The sequence below is a fragment of the Parasteatoda tepidariorum genome, chromosome X1 (genome assembly GCF_043381705.1).
Source record: "Parasteatoda tepidariorum isolate YZ-2023 chromosome X1, CAS_Ptep_4.0, whole genome shotgun sequence".
In the NCBI taxonomy this organism is placed as follows: Eukaryota; Metazoa; Arthropoda; class Arachnida; order Araneae; family Theridiidae; genus Parasteatoda; species Parasteatoda tepidariorum.
Genome location: NC_092214.1, coordinates 51336673 through 51358127, shown reverse-complemented (window position 1 = coordinate 51358127; position 21455 = coordinate 51336673). Strand labels below are relative to the sequence as shown.

The 21455-nt window shown below is 27.8% G+C and overlaps 1 protein-coding gene across 1 annotated transcript in view; it reads right to left on the bottom strand.

Annotated features, from left to right (window-relative positions):
* Positions 1-21455, bottom strand: part of LOC107443755 (A disintegrin and metalloproteinase with thrombospondin motifs 9) — a 335002-nt gene that overhangs the window by 157588 nt on the left and 155959 nt on the right. The window contains exon 3 of the mRNA XM_043044658.2: positions 769-892. Within this exon, the coding sequence (XP_042900592.1) occupies positions 769-892 (124 nt within the window). The remainder of the gene's footprint in view (positions 1-768; positions 893-21455) is intronic.

Below are 21455 nucleotides of genomic sequence, written 5' to 3'. Positions count from 1 at the left end.
AAATTTAAAATTACATAACCTAAAGTGAATTGAAAAGTAAAACTTTCGAAACTTTTCGCCGATCAATAAATCATATAATAAAATACCATAAATGGCCATGAAAATCAGTTTTATAAGGAAATTATTTAGAGAAATTTCGTTTCGAAATTGTGCAGATTTTTTTTATTTTTCAAATAGTCCCAGAGATATGCTGCGAATTATCGATTAAAAAGTTTAAAAATTAGACCTATCTCCTGGCTTATAACTATTGAGATCATAATTTCCAGATTGTGGCTACCATACTTGTTTTGACTTACAAGAACGTTTTTACGCTAATTTTGTAATTAAAATTACAACTACTGAAAGGAATTCGCATATTTAAAGCTAGTCTTTCGTACAATTAAGTAGGCTTTTTTGTTCGAGAATAAAGGTGTTTCGTGTTAAAGGTGTGTGTTGTTAAAAAGGTGTTTCATTTTAATATTTTGCGCGCTTTTTACATTATGCAAAAAAAAATTTTTACGAAAATTTCCTCATATTTAACTTTCATTTATCCTTTTTTTTAGGAGAACAGAAACATCTGCCTGGTAAAATATACATATTATGTTAATCATGAAAACTTATGACTTCATAAGTATTCTTTTGTTTCATAATTATTCTAACGAGTATTTCTTCGAACCTGACATTATCCATGCTTCTTGTAGAACAAGATTATGTGAGACGAATTAGCAAAAAGTGTATTTTTATTCTTTTAAAATGGATTTGAAATGAAATTTATACAAGTTTACTTACCAGCTGAAGAGCATAAAGACTTTCTGCGTTCTGATAACTGGTATATTACATGCTCATTTGATATGCCTTTTGCTGATAGAGGTTCCACTTTGTAATCACCATGGCAAGTGTGAATAAAACCAATCTGGAAATAAAATACTAATATTTACATACATTTTTTCATTAAAAAAAACAACAAAATTTAAATTTAATTGTATTTCCCATCAACAATAGTTTTAAAAAATATGATAGCTAATAAACATTTATTTTATTTTAAGTAGATAGTCGCGTGTAAATGTCTAAGCTCAGTATATTGTTACATTTAATTTGATTGTTAAAAAGAATAAAAAATATCTGAATAAATAAATCGCTCAGTTGGTGGGGCATATAGTTAAACTGAGCTTTTGCGCGAAGCCGAAGATATGTGGAATACCATTTCCCAGAATTACATACAGAACCTGTATGATTAAATGCTACGATGTGTACAGACTCTCATTGTTCAGCAAGGCGGAAGCACAAAATACTGTTTTCCGATTATCTTTTTTTTTGTGTGTAGTAAATATGGTTATTTATACTACTATTGTACTACTGCATTGTATTATACTATTTATACTACTATACTTATAAGTTTATTTCTTCAATTTCTGAAAACTCCGTCATGGTACACCTTTCTTTCAAATTGCAATTTTTGTAAACATATTTTTATTTTTTAATTTTATTTTTTAACCATCATTAAACAGCTGACCCAATTTTGGGTTTATGACTACCAATGTTCAACTCCGTAGCCCTGCAATTTTGAACCCAATGCAGAAGGCAAGAGAGCTCTGGATCTAGTACTGGGAGAAATTTGCATTCTTGGGGGATTTTTTAATGGAACTAACCCGCATTTGCATTACATGGATAGAAAAACCACGAAAACCTTCCACGATTAGTCTGACTGCAAGGGGATTCCATCCCATGATTCGTCTATCCCTGAGGATATTTTATGTCACCACTGTGGTCTGTGCATCCCGTATGCGGAATTCGTATTGACCAACCATCGTTATTCGTATCGACCAACCATCACCAACCTTAATTTATTACCGTCATTGAACAGCCGACCCATTTTTTTGAATTTACGACAACTAATGTTCAACTTCGTAGCCTTGTAATTTTGAACAAAACCCGGAAGACAAGGGAACTTTTGGATCAAGTATTGGGAGAAATTTGCCTTCGTGGAGGACTTTTTGATGGAACTAATCCGCATTTGCGTTACAGGGAGAGAAAACCTATGAAAACCTTCCACTGTTAACCTAACGGCAAGGGGATTCCACTCCATGATCCGTCTACCACTGATGACTGTGGTCAGTGCAAGCGAGATGCGTAATACGTATTGACCAGCCATCGTTGGGATTCAAACCCGGTTCACCACATTGGAAGGCGAACGCTTTTTCCCCTGAACCATCACGGCTCATAACATCAATATATTATATTATATTATATTATATTATATTATATTATATTATATNTTTGCAGGTTAAGTTAAGAGTTATTATTATATTATATTATATCCATCGTTGAACAGCCGACCCAATTTTAGGCATACTACTACTAATGTTCAACTCCGTAGCCTTGTAATTTTGAACCAATCCAGCAGACAAGGAAACTCATGGATCAGTACCCCCAGAGGTATGCTGGGGGATGGAAGACTTTGTGACTCGACATGGAGGACTTCGTGACTCGACAGATTTAAAGTGCATCGAAAAATTTAGACACATTTATACTTATTAACGGCCGAAGGATGAAAGTAGTTATAAAAAATATATTGACCGGACAGTTTTGCACGTTTCTGAAAAAGTATTTAAAATTTCGGAATTCTTGAAGCTTTTTAAGGAAAATTTCCAAGGCAACTCTTTGACTGCGATACAAAATCGTTACCGGATCAGCATCGTTGAACCCAACGGATTCGAGTTTAATGCTGTGCAACAAGTTTTTTAGATCTAAACAAATTTTGATGATATATAGCAATTAGTCAAAATGGTTTTTACAGCATCTTTTTTTCTTAATATTCAAAGAAATTTATGAGTTGCCATTAATTCATAAATAACAAAGAATTTAATTCGACATAAATAATTTTTATGAAATTCTAGATATTCTGCAGCACAAAAAAATATAGCTCCGAAACTAATTTCCATTTTTTTCATTATAAAAAAATATTAAATCATGTTTTCCGTTTTTTCAAAATGTTGATTTATTGCATCTTTGTCGCCCCATTTAGCTCCAAAGATAAAGAAATGATACTCTAGAATGATAAATTAGTCTTCGTTTAGTTATAAAAATGTGGATTGCGTTTCTTCAATGCGGCAGAAAATATCTGAGATGAAAAACTCTCACCACGTTAATCTAAAAAAAGGCGCAAATAACAAATTAGCTTCATTCCCGAAAGACACAGAGTTGAATCAGCTTCTGAGTTTACGAGAAAGCAATAAATAAGTTAGAGAAAGACTCTTTAGATGAGAAACAGTTTTGCTTTTTCGGAAAAGCGTGAAATATTTTTGTAACCATTTAGTTGTTAAAAGCATGTACTGAAATAGTTTACAAATTTGTGTAATTCAAGCAAGTCTTAAATCTTTTCTCCCTCATGAAAACAATACTTTTTACTCACTTTTAATTTTAAATTTAATATCTCACAGATGTATTTATTTGCAAAAGTAATGAAGGTTAATGCTTTTTTTTAAAAAATACAGTTGTAAAAGCAAGGTGTTTTTTTTCTTTGGCTTTAAAAATTAAAACCAAATTATCTGACAGATAAAAGTACTTTAAAAAGCAAAAAAGCTTAATTGCTCAATTAGTTTTTTTTTGTTTAAAAAAATCTCAATGTTATAGCTAGGTTAAACCTATCTAAATGCAAAAACTTGTTTTATAAGTTGTATTTTAAAAAAGACGAACTTGAAAATAACTGTAAAACGAGCTACTAAAAATGGGATGAAACTTAATTAACTAGTGAATATACTCTGATTCCGAAGTTGGATAGTTTTGTTTTTAATATAATTTATCTAAGTAATTAAGTGTATTTAAAAATGCGATTAAACTTTAATTATAGAAAAACTATAATTATATAAAATACCTTAATACGATATTTAGGCAGTTTTGTTGTCATAGTATTTAAAAAAAATGCAAACTCAAAAATATTTCGATGATACTTGCATTTTTTTAAAAAAAAATTATAAAATTTAATCAATTATAAAATTTAATCAATTATAAAATTTAATCAATTACAAAAGAAATGCTGATGCACAACCTAATTGGCTTATTTTAATATTCTCAAAATTAAGAAAATTTAATATTTTGGATTTAAAATTGTATGATACATTTGTAAAAGATCGCTCTTAAGCATCTTAGTATTATCAAACATTTCTCAAAATCATTGAAAATATATTTCATAATGCTTTTCAAACTCCATTATCTTGAAAAAAAAACTGCAATAAAATTTAAGAAAAGTAAAAAAAAGTGTAGTAAAATTCATTTAATTTTGTAAATTAAAATCCTATACTTTTCCAACTTTACATTAAGTTTCTCTTACTTTTGAAATCCATTGCGTCATTGTTAAATCAACAACTTTATTGACTACAATTAGTGGCCTTTTAAGGGCTTTGCGTCCTTCGATTACTCTTTATAATCATATTTTATTTGAATAAAAACAAATTATTTGGGTGTAACGACAAGTTCAAGCGTTAAAAGCCAAATTATGCTTGTAATTCGAGCGAGAAAATCATTTTTCAAATAGACTCATTATCGCTACTTCGGAAAGCAGTCAGAATACTAAAATGGAAAACGAATCAAATTTATCCATCAATTTTTTTTACCTCACCCTTAAAATCAATGAAAGAGGAAGATGAAGATTGATTAAGCAATGATAAAGAGAAAAAAGGTAATTCGTTTTGTGTTGATAATATATTTCACTTTCGGCAATTACAGATTTTTATTGTTTTTTTTCTTTACTTACTGTAATCCTCAAATCGCTATCTATAAGATCTTATACACCACCGGTTGTAATAGATAATCATGTGATTAAGTGGGTATATGTCATTTTTTTAAATTAATTAGCAATTATTTAACCATTATGTATTCCAATGTTAAGTCAGTTTGATGCTTCATTTATTCTTTGAATTGATGATCTTTTAAGTAGTCTTTAGGAATTGATTCTCAATGCAGATTATTATTTTAATTTGCAAAATGGAATGCTTCGTTTGCTAATTAATAGATGTTATTAAATTAAAATTTACCAAATGATTTTGATTTTAATTTTTATAATTATTAATTTGAGACCGTTTTACGTATTATTACAAGATAATATAATTGATTAAATGAATAAAACTTAATCTATCTGTCTTAACTATTATTCCGTTCTTAATAATTTTAGATATTCCTTTACTCTTATTGCCTTCCATTAAATTCGACATCTTGCTTTTCATAGAGTCTACTAGGTCAGCATTAACATCAAACCTATTGTTTTCTAAACTGCTTCTTATAATTTAGCTAAATATAATGTTTTAATTTTTTAATCAGCCTTGATATGGTTCATATGGTTTCCTTTAGCGCAATATGTTTGCTTATTTTATTTTTCTAACAACCTTTGTTGAACAGCCGACCAGATTTTAAGTTTACGACTACCAATGTTCAATTCCGTAACCTTGTAATTTGAACTCAATTCAGAAGACAGGGAAACTAGTGGATCCTATTGCCTTTTTAGATTACAGAAATTTGCCTTTTTAGATTACCCTTTGATGGAACTAACCCGCATTTGCGTTACATGGAGAGGAAAATCGTAAGAAAACTCCCATAATTAGCGTAACGGCAACACTCTGACACGAGATCTGTCAACCACAGAGGATATTTTACGTCAGCAGTGTGGTTGGTGCGAGTTGGGGGCAGAATTTGTATCAACCAGCCATCGCAGGAGTTCGAAACTGGGTCACTTTCTTGGCAGACGAGGGCTCTATCTCCTAAGCCACTACGACTCTACATCTTTGCTTATTCCTATAAACAACGCTCTAAATTCTTTTAAACCAAAGTCACGAAAGTTTCATTGTACTTATGTTTAATATAACGCACATGTTTAGAGTAGTTCATATTTACTTTCGACGTTATGTCTTCTAGTAGGACTGATAATCATGCATGCCATGGGTAATCCCCTTAATCCTTTTTTGAGATATTTATATTTTCATTAATTTGAAATCAAGATATTCGAATTATTTAGGTTCTTTTTTGTCCAAAATATTTGAGATTGCTTCACCTTATAGAACAACGCTCTATTCTTAACATAATGATTTCCATCGATTTTTGTATCCAATTCCCGCTTAAACCAGAAAAATTAAATGTTTTAAATATTTTAGATGCCCTTATTACCTTTAATAATCTTTGTAAATTTTTTTTGTAGTTTTGCTCCTTCCTTATAATCTTTCATCTCAACACCAAAATCAAAAGGTTTTACTTTTTCTATCCTTGCAGCAAAGATTTGTTCTAATTAGGAGATTTTCTCCAATTATTTTTAATTAGGAAGACCATAATGAAATTGCTTTTTATTGGGTAATTATTGCTCACGCTTAGTTTTTGTTGCAACTTTATTTGTTTCCAATTTTTATAAATTTCTCTTCATTGCTTGTCTTTGCTACTGATGAATGACCTTATGTATAACACATGTTCGACTGTTTACTTCATAAGCTTGTTATTTTGTCTTAATTACGGTGGATTTACTATGATTTAAAACTATACTAATGATTTTCATGATTATTAACTAACACTGCAATCTTACTAAAGTTAAAGAGTAATTATTGCTCACGTAGAGTTCTTGTTGCAATTTTATTTATTTATAATTTTTTTTAAATGTATCTTCATTTTTCGTCTTTGCTACTGATGAAAGAACTTTTGTATAGTATCAGTTCAACTCTTTGCTTCATAAGTTTGCTATTTTGCCTTTAATGTGCTAGATTTACTGTGATTTAAAAATATACTAATAATTTTCATGATTATTAACTAACTGCAATCTTACTAAAGTTAAAGAGTAATTATTGCTCAAGTAGAGTTCTTGTTGCAATTTTATTTATTTAAAATTTTTTTAAATGTATCCTCCTTTTTCGTTTTTGCTACTGATGAAAGAACTTTTGTATAGTATCAGTTCAACTCTTTGCTTCATAAGTTTGTTATTTTGCCTTTAATGTTATTTTGCCTTACTATAATTTAAAAATATGCTAATAATTTTTATGATTATTAACTAGAACTGCTATCTTATTAAAGTTAAAGAGTAATTATTGCTCGCGTAGAGTTCTTGTTGCAATTTTATTTATTTAGAATTTTTTTAAATGTATCTACATTTTTCGTCTTTGCTACTAAGGAAGGAACTTTTGTATAGTATCAGTTATCTCTTTGCTTCATAAGTTTGTTATTTTGTTTATAATACGTTATATTTACTATTTTTTAAAAATACACTTATCATTTTTATAATTACTAACAAGCACTGTCATCTTTTTAAAGATAAAACTCAATATCTAGGATTAAGTACCTTTTCAGACTGGTGAACTTAGAATTTCAAAAAAAAGAAAGAAAACAATGTGAGCTTTGACACCGTCTTAGCTATTTCAAAAGAACATATTTTTAAAAGTATCAGTTTGAATAGTTTGCAAAATATAATATTATAAAATAATCTCTCGCCGGTCTAATAAAATAGTCAAATTACTGAATATTTTACTTGCTTCCAAAAATGAAAAGGTTTCATAAAAATGTATCACAAACCTTGCCTTAAATTAAAATGAATACTATAACTTATAATTCAGGAGCTTCTATTTTTCCATTTAAATTGTTATGTAACATAAAAGGAATAACACGTTTTAAATCAAATTAATAACAATTATAAGTATGGAAAATTTATATTTTTTTATTCAAATATTTATGATGCATCTTTCAATTAAATATACAATATTAATCTAATTCAGTTTCATTTTGATTGCAGTTTTTAGTAAAAATATAATATTTAGATAGCTCTTAAGCAATTATGCAAATGTTGTATAATTTTCTAGGCAAACAATTTCATTCTAAGGAAGAAATTGGTTAAATATAATAAGTAAAGCAATATATTATCAGCGATAGTATAAGAATATTCAAGAAAATTTAAATGTAATGTATTGAAAATACTTTAATGCATGCAAATTTCTGTACGAGAGATAATTTAAGATTGGATTAATTCCTTTGAAATCTATACTTGATGCAAATAAGACACAAAATAATTATGTTAAGTGCGACTGATTTCGAGCAAAAGTGGTATTTCCGATTAATTTATGCAGCTATTCTTCACCCTAAGTATTCATGATTTAGAACATGAAATTTGATCTTTTGTTAAATACAAAATTTCTTTTTCGGGATTTGGTTTTAAATATGATAAATTATGAGATAAAAGCAAGTACGTTTAAACCATTTATTCTTTCGTGCTTTTTAAAAAGCATTGCTTAACTTTGCATTCTCTTTTTAAAATGTTTACTTAAGGGGTTTACTAGGTGGTTTTGATTTCGCCGAGAAAGCATTCCGACTTTTTTTAAATTTGACTTTGTTTTACAGCAGTTAAACATATTCACAGATATTATTTAGCTTCAAACAATTTTGTAATTTAATTTTCTTAAGAGCTAAAATTTGAAGAAAAAAATATGCCATGACGTCTTGCACGCACGAAAAAAATATAAATGTTAATGAAGTAACTATTTACAGTTGGGCATATATAGTCTTTGCAAAACCATACTATTCCTAAGAAATAACCAAGCCAATTACCCAGTCGTAACTTGATATGCTTATTAGAAGTCGAGAAATCTTGCAAGTTAAGAAAATAGAATTGAACACAACAGATTTAAAGACAAAATTTTGAACGAAAAACTTTAAACAAAATACTTGAGTTTGCAGTTTGCTCCATGCTGGTGATATGAAAATGGGTGTGTTATTTTCTGCTCTGTTTTATTTATAAATCACGCCAATTATTGTCGCTTGATAAGGAATTTTATTAATCTGCACGCACTTATAAATTCTGATGTGGATAACATAACGGTTATATGATAAAAAGATTTTTAATTGTTGCTTTTTAATTAAAAAGAAATTTTATTGTTAGATATAATGAAAGCTGCCAATAATAATATAATTATAATAGTATTTTTTCGGATAATTTATCTAGATTTTGAAATATTTAAATTTTATAAGTAATTAAACATAATGAACTTAATGGTAACATAGATTTAATTTATTTTGCAAATAATTTCATATAATGAAATATTTTCTGTGGTAGTCTAGTAGGAGTAGTCTTGTCAATAATAGTATGATTTAGAAACTCAATGTAAGATGTAATAAAAATCACACTTTCAGAATCTTAAAAGTTTAGATGACAATGATGACTATCGTTCAGATGAAAAGTTTAGATGACAATGATGAATCTTTATATTAGAAAATAGGTATAAAAAGTAAAAGTGAACGGTCCGAAATTGAAATAAAATTAAGATATCACGTCTAAGGTTAAAGCAAATATGCACAAAAAATTTACAAAAACATTGAAGCGTTAAACATTTCTATAATTCTATAATACTTATTTCTATAATTTTAAACAAATTAATAAAGGTAGCAGTAATATTAAATTACCATGATTTGTGCAACAATATACTAAAACCAGATTACGATACTTAAGCGTTTATATTACATTTCACCCAGACGCATTCTTGAATTGGAAAGAACGCGAAGGGCAGAGACTAAAAATCAAAGCAAATGCAAATTTAGCGATTAACTGATAAAAAAAGGGAACAAAGATAACTGAAAATTAAGGAAAAAACCTAGATACAGGCATACACTATGTATATATATGTGTGAATATATAAAGATATATATATAATTAAAATTTAGACATAATTTATATTTTATTTAGAGTTCTTTTTAATTAGATCTTTAACTAGAAATGGCATTAATTCGAATTTAATTAGTAATATAATTACGAAATCTTTGGTATCTTTAATGGTTTCCGTTTGGTTTCGAAATTTTAAGATGAAAGCTAATAAAATTAAATATTTAACTTTTTTATTACAACAATGTAGAAATTTTTTTAAGGTCTTTAAAATATATACATAATACTGATATATATACTGGTATAATACATTCCAATTCTACGGAACTAACATATTATCCGATAAAATTCTGTAACCTACTCGACAGAATCCGACAAGTTATCCAAATTATACAGATTCAGAATTTGATTGAATGTCAATATTCGTATTATCTGTGGTAAAGAAAACAATGACTGGATAAGATAGATAAATACGTAAGAATCATGCAGCTGCTCCACGAAACATGTAAAACTTTTGAAAAGCTTTGCCAAAAATATAATAGTGTTTATGGAATTGTTGAAATTTTTAAATAATAAACTGCATAAAATTGTTAAAAATAATTGTGCAATGTTATACAGGCACAAAGAATAATTTTAAGGTATATGTCTAAATACATCAATAACTGGTATCAATAAATTTCATCAAAACTGTCCATTCACTCTTTTATCAAAGGAAATTCAAAAATAACGATAAATTATCGGTCATGGCTGCTAACCACTTGACCTCAGCTTACTGAAAGATATCAAAATTACTACTATCAAACATGCAGGCAAGTTTTTACTTCTTATTATGGAACAATGTTTCAAGTATTTGAGAAAGAAGAATAAGATTGTAAAAATACTATAAACATAGATACTATTTATCTAATAATACAGAAAAAAATTTCCATAGGAATTTTTAGTATTTGAATATCTTCCTCCAGTTGGAAAAATTGAAAATACTGATAATGGAATTGCAGATGATTGATGAAATTAGATAAAGTCCATGGCAATTTTATAAGTATTAAAAAAATGTAAATAATTTTTAAAAGACTTTAAATTAACTATTTATGCAATATATATATAGAGAGAGAGATAGATAGATAGATAGATATATTAAAAAATCGATACGTTTAGCTAATTAACGCTTGGTTACCGTATTTTTCCTAAAAAAAACATTTTACAATTGCAATTAAATTAATTAATAGCAAACTTCCATTCACTAAGATTAACTTAATTACTGCTGCGAATATTTATTAAATCGTTCTGGGAATCATATAATTCAGTAAGTTTATTTATTTTTCCAAAAATGCACCTGAACACTTTTTTGGAAATCTATCGTGGACTGGAATTGTTTATCTTCATGCAAAAATTTTTAAATTTTATATTATTTAATTTAATCCAACGAGTTAGTGATTTAAGAGAATTAGTGAGTTTCGGGCAAGAGCAATATCAAATTATTGAGATGAAATGACGGAAAAAGAGACTTGTTCATAACATGTTTCAAATTATTGAAAAATAAAATATTTTACCTTTGTTTAGAGGTATAAGACTATTGAATATAGAATGTACGAAAAATTCAAATAAAGTTGTATTTAATGATCAAACGGAAAAACAGAAACAAACTTAAGAAAGGTACTCAGTAATGGCCTGTCTTTCAGAAACCATCTTAAGAATGAAGTCAAAAAATATACACACAGTTATTGCTTGTAAGAAAGTCAGAAAAAGAACAGTAGCATTATAAAAACTAAACTAATCACTATTGAGGAAAACAGGACTCGCAAGCTTAAAAACTGTCTGCTTGCCGGTGATTCAGAAAGGTAAATATTATAAATCATTAAAAGAAGTTTAATTGTCTGAACACTCTTCATTATATTACTTATATGAGTTATTCAGACAATTAAACTGATTTTAATGTTTTTTAGCTTGCGCTGCACACCAGTGATTCGACACATTTTGAAAGCATATTATTCTACCTTACTTAAATATTAGTTTCAGATTTTTTATGTGTATTCACTTTTTAAGTTTTTTTTGATAAGGAGTGAAAAAATTAATTATATTAAGAACTGTCTGTATGGAATGTCCTTCATATTCCTGAAAAAGAGGGTGGTGCTTTCTTAGTGACAAAAAAATTGTTCTCTAAAAAGAAATTAAAAAAAAAACTTTTAGTGAAAAAGTAAGTAATTGTATACATAAAATAAACATATCAAAAACATAAGTGACAAAACTAGAAAACAAACTAAATCATTTTACATTTGTTATTTTGGCAAGAAAGTAAAAACCGAAAAATGAAGCACTAATTTTGTAAGATGATGTTTCTTTTTTAAAAATGAAAATAATCATATGCGATTTTTTAGATACTTTCCTGTGAAATATTCTCAAAATATTCCAGCATTTTTTGCTTTTAAGATGAAAAATGCATTTATATTTCGATGCTATAAAACAAGTTAGGAAACATTTGTTTTAAATTAAAAATTTATGTAGTTAAATGGGTAGCGGGAGGGATTTTTTTTATTAAAAAAAAGCTTTCAAACATCCATTATTCTAACTTATGGAAAGTACAATGCTATATTAATTTTAATTCCGGATATAGCTCATAAATATTTGGAATCACAACATGATTTATCCAAATGTATGTTTCCTTTAAACTGTCTACTGATTTAATGAATGATGCACCTATTTCAAACCATAATATTACAATTTTAAATTCTCTCTCAAAAAAAATGCCAAAACTTTTTTCATTCAATATATTTTTTTCTAAAAAGTTTTCTAGCGTCTTAAAGCTATTATGGAGAATTTTTGTAATCTTTCAAAATTCTTTCAATCGATAAAAAGCAGTGAATTTTAAAGCTATTTTTTATCCCGAAATAGATTGCTATTGATGCCAACCTGCCAGATACACTCGAATAATACTGCGAACGTTTTCGATTATCATAGATTTGCAAAAAACATCTTACCAAAAAAGAACAATTTTTATTTCAGGGACATCTAAGAAAAATTGGCATGTTTCACTATTTAACATAATTTTTTATCTTAGACAATAAAACCATACCTATTTATTGTGTAATAATATAATTGACACAAATGCGTGTACAGAAATATATTCATGCATATTTCATTGTTTTTACGTAGTTAACTTAAGTTTCCATGAGTCAGATTGAAATACTTAATCAATTTTTTTAACATTAAATTAATTTGTAAACTTAACAAAGCAATACAATGCTTGATAGAGTGAAAGAAAAGTTTTAATATATTGACATTGAATTAAAATTTCTTATTCTTTATTCTAGTCTGAAAATATCGAAAAAATATTTTGTTACAGAATACATCTATGTCTAAATTAATAAACAAAAGTGGTGGTAGTTTAATTAACTTAAAATATCTCTAGTATGCTAGAAACTGTATTTAACTCTCGCTTGACTAAAATACTATTCAAAAAAGGAAGAAACAGTAGTAAATTTTTAAGGAAAAGGAAGTACAATTATTCCACTGTTAAATCTCTCGAATCCCCTAATTTTTTTTTTATAAAAAAAGTACACGGCAGTAGTTTTTTGTTTATATGAAATAAAGCTTTTCTTAAGCCCGACTATTTCCAAAGAGGAAGAAGAATACTTTGTACACTGTACAAGGAGTCCCCCTTCCAATTAATAAAATCACTTAAACAGGTTAAATGCCTTTGGTGTTAGATTTTTACATTCTATTCTTGTTCGAAATGCGCAAATCTCAAATGAACTGTACAGTTTTTATCAATTTAAAAAAAATTTTATCAAAATATTTTTAAAAAAATTTACATATTAAGAACCAATTATAAGGTGATAGTTACAAGGAAGTAGAACAATTAGTAAACATGAATGTTTTAAAACTTATTATTTATACGTAATTATGGCAAAATTAATTATAAAATATGGTTTTATAATTGCAGATAAAATTATGTATACGCAAAGAAATTTGTTAATTTGATCATGATAACCAAGAACATGGCATAAGAACAATTTATTCGGTTAAATTTACTTTTTAATTTAGTACTTTTTAGTAAATGTGTGGTAATAAGGGCTACAATTTTGAAAAGAAGAAATTCTACTATATAAGCAGAAAATTGCCAATACCAAATGAATGGCTTAAATATCTTATATTTTGGTTTTAGTTACCTGAATTAAGGGTTTTTTTTATCAGAAAGGCTATACAATGATTTTATCAGTTTTTCTTTCGCTGTGTAACCAACGCATTTTTGATTAATATTTACAAAAAACTACTACATCAAATTCATTTATAACACGATAAAATGAGGAATAAGTAACGCTAAAAACACTACCGCTTGACACAAACTGAGTAATGATATCCCAGGATTATTGATAAATCACACCAATCCATTAAGTAAATAGTATCATAATACTTTCCTTTTCAGGATATAGAGGGAAAGAATACAAATATAAGCTTCATAAATATTCCTGGAAACTCGAAATGCTCTGTTTTTATGCGCATTAAATTTAAATAATTTTATGTTTCAGGAATGAATTTTTAATCTAAAGGATAAAGTAAGTGTAAACTTATGGAAAGGAAATTGCATATTTATAGCAAATGTATTTAGTTTAGTAATAAAACGGAATGACAGATCATTATTTTCTTTTGTAATTATTGAATTAAGATACCTGAAACTAGATATTTGATATTGAATATGCAATGAATGAAAATAGGCTTGAATTTGCTACTCTACAATAATGAAAGCTTCACTGCTTAAATATGTAACATTCTTTCTCAGTTGGATAAATAATATTACAATAACGAAATAGCGCACCGATTTGTATATGATTTAAAAGTCTAATAATAAAGAAATATTAATTTAAAGTATTTTATTTTATAACCAGTGTTGAACAGCCGACCCAATTTTGAGTAAAAAACTATCAATGTTCAATTCCGTAACCTTATAATTTTGAACCCAACTCAGAAGAAAAAAGAATTGTCGATGAAGCATTGGGACAAACTAACCTTCATGGAGGGCATTTTGATGCAACTAACCCGCATTTGCGTTACACGGGTAGAAAAACCTCCCATGGTTAGCCCGATGGCAAGGGAAATTTAACCTATGATCCTTCTACCACTGAGGATAATTTACGTCAAAACTCTGCCGGTAGGAGCCGGAAGCAGGATTCGTATCAATCAGCCACAGCTGTGATTCGATTCTGGGTCACCTCATTGAGAGGTAAACGACGCTCTTTCCCCTGAGCCTTCATTATTCTAATTTGAGTACGTATTAAATTTTAGTTATGTAAGTACCCAATATATGCTGAGTTAATCGTCATTATATATTTTGTTCTCTTATAATTATATTAGTTGCCAGTATGCAATTATGTAAAATTTACGAATCAACGAACTATTCATTAACTTTATCCTTTCTATTCTGCCAAGCAAACTTCTCTAAACTATTATAGAAGTTTAAATCACTTTAAAGTAGAATATGTCTAATTTCCTGAAAATACTTAAGAATCAATGAAAACGCAAAAAGAGTCACTTACTTAAAAATATTTTATATTGTATATGAAAATTTAATTAAAGTCAGATCTGAAAAATGCAATTAAATATGTTTTATTTCCTTACAGTTACAAATGAGTTACTAAAAATTAATGGTATTCAAACTCAATTTTGTAATTTTAAATTCAACTTCTAATGTAGACATTTAGGGAGCAGACAGAGAAGTAAATCTTCCAAAAATAATATGCAGGAAAGTTTCAAGTTTCAACTTTACCTTAAACAAATAAAAAAATGACATGCAAACAAGAAACCATTGAAAAATTTTGTATGGTTTAAATGCAGTACGATAATAACTCAAATGTAATAGACAATTTCATTTAGAATCTGTCATCTAACACTGGATTTATATTATGCCGCCGTTACAAATTGTTTTTACCGTAGCTGTAAGCAGTCCATTAGTATTGGCATAAAAAAAAATAAGAAATAAAAAAAATTCAATGATATAAGGCTTTTTTTAAATTATACATAGTAAAACAAATTTGTCAATCAATTTTTTTTCATTTTATAGTTTAAGGAAAAGTATTAAGATGTTTGATTTTTTAAATTCTTTTTGAAACGTATGTTGTTTATTGTTAATTTCAACATGAAACATAAGTCACAAAAAATAAAACTCCTACACGGTTAGAACATTTGAACCATACTTTACTATTCAAATTTGCTGTAATCTTCATAATGCGCTGAATTGAATCATGTTTCCATTCAATTTAAACTATAGCTTATCGTCAGCTAGTTTTCAGGTGATTCCAAGTTTGGGGAAATGTAAAAATTCCAGTTTCACTCAGTTTTTTTGTGAACATAAATTCACAATTGATAATAATATTTTTCAGTACTTAACACAATTTTAAAAATATTGTATTACAAATATACTATTTAATTTCTTGCGTCACGTGCTAAACAAAACTGGGGTTTTGTCATTAAGAGAATTGAATTACACTTTCATATGGCGCACTATTTCGCGGTTGTAAAGCAATTACACAATATTTTAATTTAACGTGTTCCTATAGTTTTTACTTCTGGGTGCAAAATTTTGAACTCGCCAGCACGCTTTTGGTGAAAAAATACTAAGGGTTGACGAGTGAGTTTTGTCTTGTAAAATATTGTAATTTAAACAACCATACTTTTCCAGTGTTTGGTGTGGATAAATATTGAGAACGTGCCCTGAGAAAAGAAGTATGGTCAAAACTACCCAAATATGGTAAAATTTACCATGCTTCCAGCTCTATAGGAAAACTAAAAAGCTCGGTTTTTATCGAATACTTTCGTAATGAATTTGGTAATCTTAGCAACAAAACATAGTTTTATAATATGTGATAAATTTGTATAAATGTGTTGAAATTTGGAATTTTTATCTTACCATGATATTTTACGTATAAAAGTATCTTAGGGTATAAAAACCACCTATTCGGACCAATTTAATTTTTAGTTTTGTGTTTTTTGCTAAATTTGAAACAATAAAGAACTATAATTTTGAAAACCAGAATGTTCGGTAAATAATTACCATAAGAGCGGAAGAATTGCTAAATGCATGGTTTTAAATACCGTAAATTTTGGTTTTATTAAACAGAATTATATTTTTTTACCGGAAATGTCATAACTTTAAACAGTAACAGTAACTTTACCAGAATTTTTACTTAAAATTTTTGCTTATAAATTTCAGATATTTAAAAGGAAAACTAAGGAAGCATTCTTAAAAATGTGAATCTCAAAATGACTGAAACAATTGTCATAAGATGTGCTAGCATCTCTACGTGGTTTTGGCGCCTTCAGTTAGCTTTCCAAACTCCTGATTTCGGGATAGATAATAGGGGAATTCTTCTTGCAATTAAATCTTAATCTCTCTAATGAAAATTTGAATATTGTGCGGAGATTCCAAGTTTATGTTTCCTCCATTGCTATGGACTCCGATGATGGAAAAATGTAACAGTGAAGAGTGTTCAGCGAATTTTCCAAATTTGCTCCAGATTATAACATTTTGAGTTTACCTGCTGTTTTTCGCTTTTACATTCGTTTATGGTTTTGACAAACAAAAAGTTCTTTAAATTACCAAAAACTTTCAAGCTTAAATTATTCAAATATTTCGAAAATAAGTAGCCAGAAAATTTTTTAATCTGACTAGTATCTTTAGAACTCCGTGCCTTCTTTTAAAGTGCGCTCATGCGTCTTGTGGGAAACAAAGATTCTAGTAGTCGTGGGATAGCACAAGAATTTAATTTTTAAACTCTTTCTTTATCTGTTGAATGTATGTAAGTTGACTTAAAAGGAAAAAAAAATCCTTAAAAAAATAAGAGCTTCATTTTTTCTTCTTTATCGCAGTAGCACCGGAAGAAAGTGAGAAGAAAACGTTTAACGTCGCTCTCCCAACTCATTATAGTCCACGATAAAACTAGAGATAATTTCACTTAACATTTTAAGTGCCACTTGTAGATAACCCTTTCATACTTGTAGGACTCTTATAGAGTTAGAAAAGGAGCGAAAGAGGAACTCTCGTCAAGCGAGTTTTTAACAATAGCGTGTTTCACTTCGCTTGCTCAGTTAGTAAGGTGTGATATAATAGCGAAACATGATATTCTGTTAGATGACTTAATTGCTTTTCATCGATTGCTTTCAGATTCAGATTATGTTATGACAAGTTTTGACATTCAAATAATGCAGGGTTTGTTCGACTGTCTCATTGATTAATGCAAAATAATCTCGATGAAATATAAATCACATTTGAGATATATTTATGATGCATTTTTTGAAAAAGAGAGTAGTAAGAAAAACTCGCAATATACGTACTTTAATTATATGTTGAGAGTTATGTTACTATGCTACTGTTTAGCTACTTAGAAAAAATATTGTTAATCCAATTAATACATTCACCAAATGTAAATTTAGTGGTATCCTTAAAAGTGGATGATGAAATACGTGATGGATTGATTAATAAAAATAGATCTTACAATCATGAACATCAATTGCGCCTATTATTATCCACTGAAGACGACTTATTAAGAAATCTCTTGCTCATACTAGGCTGTCATTGTTACGAAGAAGAAATAAAAAAAAATTTTATGAGGAAACATAAATTCATTTTTATCACTAATATAACATGTTTATTACATTATTCATTGACATAATAAAAGTATAAAAATATGATGCATGCAAAGCGAGGAAAAAAAAATAATGATAATAATAAAAAAATGACGAAATGATATTAACGGATTTTCATGCACTACCACTCAATCTTAATGGTTCAAGGGGTGACCTCAAGTATTCTAATTAGTTAGTGCAGGAGATAGTTTAAATTACGAAATCAAACACAGAAACCTACTTTTTCTGACTGAACATATCTTTTCCTCCATTGATTTGGATTTCTGCCCCTCCCCGAAATATAAGAGGTATACCTCAATTTGAATAATATGGTTCTAATAGTTTTATCAAGTGAGTGGTTTAAAGTTTAGACCCCTCAATGTTAATTTTATTTTGCGCGTATTTCGCCATTTCTCGAGAATTTTTAAGTAAATTGAAAATCTTTTTGCACTCAATTATAAAATTCATTTATCGAAAAATGATTCCATGCAAAAAATAATTTTGATTCACTATTTATTATTTTTATTTAGTTTATTTCATGATAGCCAAAAGAATTTTGAATTGCTAAGTAAATGAATGTTGACATTGTTTTAAAGAATGTTGCTTTATGAGAAATCAAACGGTAAATATCTGACCTTTTTTAAATTTTATTTCCCAGGAACTATTTAACCAATTTCGTTCAAATTTTATGTTACTTTGAAATGATGTAAGGAATTTGTGTACCTTGAAATTCAAAATTTTTTCGGCTATTATTAAAAAAATATAGAAAATATTAAACAATTATTAAGAATAAGTTTTGCTTAACTTTATAATTGGTTAAACGAGTTTTATAATTGTGTGGAAAAAATTTTCAATTCACTTAAAAATTCAATAAATATGGTGAAATATGCAAAAAGTAAAATTAATATTAAGGGTACATAAGGGATTACATAGGAGGCGCGCTCTTGATCAAACTGTTGCGACTATATTTCTCAGATTGCGAATATCCTCAATATTTTGGGGGTCAAGAATCTTAACCGGTTGAAAAAAAGTGTATGTTTATTCAGCTAAAGTACGTTTTTGTATCTGATTTAGTAACTTAAAATATCTTCCGCTCTAACTACGATTTTTTGCATAGAAGTATTTAAATTTATAATCTAAACTGACAGTCCAATTAGTTGTGTTATATTTGCACTAAAAATATTGACATGCTGATCGAGATTTTCAATTTATAAAAATTTAAAAAAATATCTCAGAATCGTATTTTATAGATACATGAACAATTTGTAAGTATCGATATTTTCAAAAACAATAAAACCTCGTATTTTTTTTAAATAATTTGCATATTTACAGTATTTGAATGAAATAGGAGATGTGATAAATTTAAATATATTAAACTGATATAGCGTTTCAAACTGGAGTTTAAAACATAAAATATTACAGAGAAAATAAACGAACTATAAGACTCGGTCAAGTTTTATATTGTTAAAGTTTTAAATATAGTATGAAGAAAATTTGATGACAGGTCAAATACCATTAAATCTATTCAACAGCATTCGTTTAATAAAAGTGTAAAATGCATTAAATTCAAAAGTTGAAGAAAGGGATTTTAGTTATTTTGAAATTGAAACTGTCATAATTCTTATTAGTTTCTTTTGAATTTGAAGCTGTCATATTTTGCGTATATTATTTTTGAAGATATGTTCTATAAAGTTTGCTCTTTTCTAGCATTCAAGATATTCTTCAACTAAGAATAAAAAAAGATGACGTTTACAGGTGAAACGCTGATTGTCTTTTCAAATGTGTAAATTCATCCGTACTTCTTGACACTCAGTACTACATGTATATGGTTAGCATTTTTCCGCTCATTGGGTAATGGTTTAGAGGAAATGCTGGTTTTCAAAATTTTAGCACATATTTAGTAAAGAGTACAAAACTAAGAAGTAAATGTAACCGAAAAAATAATTTTTATGCCATGCTCTAAAGTATCAGAATAAAATTACTAAATTTTACCTCATTCATCAAATTGTACCTCATATTAAAGAACCATAACTTAGTGTTAGTTTTACCAAAACTACGCTTCCGTCAAAATTACCGAGCATTTTGGTGCTCTCATAGAGCCAGAAAAATGGTAACTTTTAATATATTCCGGTACTTTTGACCATACTTTATTCCTCAGTGTACAATAATCAAATATGATTTGCTTGGAATTTAAATAAATGTATACACAAAATGTTTATTAAAATATTTACAGGAATTACGAAGTAAAAAAGTGCTAAAATATATTTTATGCGCTTTGGAAAAAAGCGTTTTGTATGCAAATTTATTTAGTCGTCATTGCATCAGTTTTATTCGTTTAATAAATATTGGAATTGAATTAAAAACAGTTTAATAATTAATTTTCAAAATTCTGAACTATAAATCAATCTAAAAAATATTCCAGATGAGCTATTTTTATGCTTTTGAATCAAAACAAAAAACAAAGCAACTTGAATAAAAGGGAGTCTCATCAAATTTCATACTTAAAAAATGCATAAGCTCAAGTCAAGAAAATTATTTCGTCATTATAGCCGAATTTGTGTTAAAAATCATTAAAATCAAATGATTTTCAATTTATTTAAAAAAAAAAGCTTAAGTATATCATTTAAAAAAAGGAAATAAAAGTGTTAAAAATGTGCATTGTCATAGAGTTACTGCACCGTATGGGTTAATTGAATAAAAGTATATATTATAGTCTGATATTTTCTTAACAGTTTACTAAATAGTGCAGTAAAAAATAGTTTTAGTTCCCAAGTTGAAGCAGAATATAAGAAGTTGACGAAACTGCATTTTATATTCAAAAAGCGTCTTATTGTTCTGTACATAGTTCAAAATAATTGTTTAAAATAACAGTTTCCTGATATAGAATTTAAAATAGATCTTTTTAAAAAAAATATATTCTAGAGCAAAAAAATCCCAATGTTATCGAAGGAAATCATTCCACATTTTTACTATATTAAACATGTTTTTTATAGAAAACTTATTTCAGCAATTTAACTCTAATATTTCTGCTTTATTTTCATTCTAAATAAAATAACAAAACGTTCTTGTCTTTTCAAAATGAGTTTTTATTTTAAAATAATTGCATAAATGTCCGGCTCAGATTGTTTTGTTACTTTCTTGCATCTAAATCTCAATTTCTTACGCAACAGAATGTAAAACAGTAGCAGCTGTTCCACGAAATCTAGCTTCTTATCTTCAACCAAAAGGCGCGACTTTGTTGAAAGAC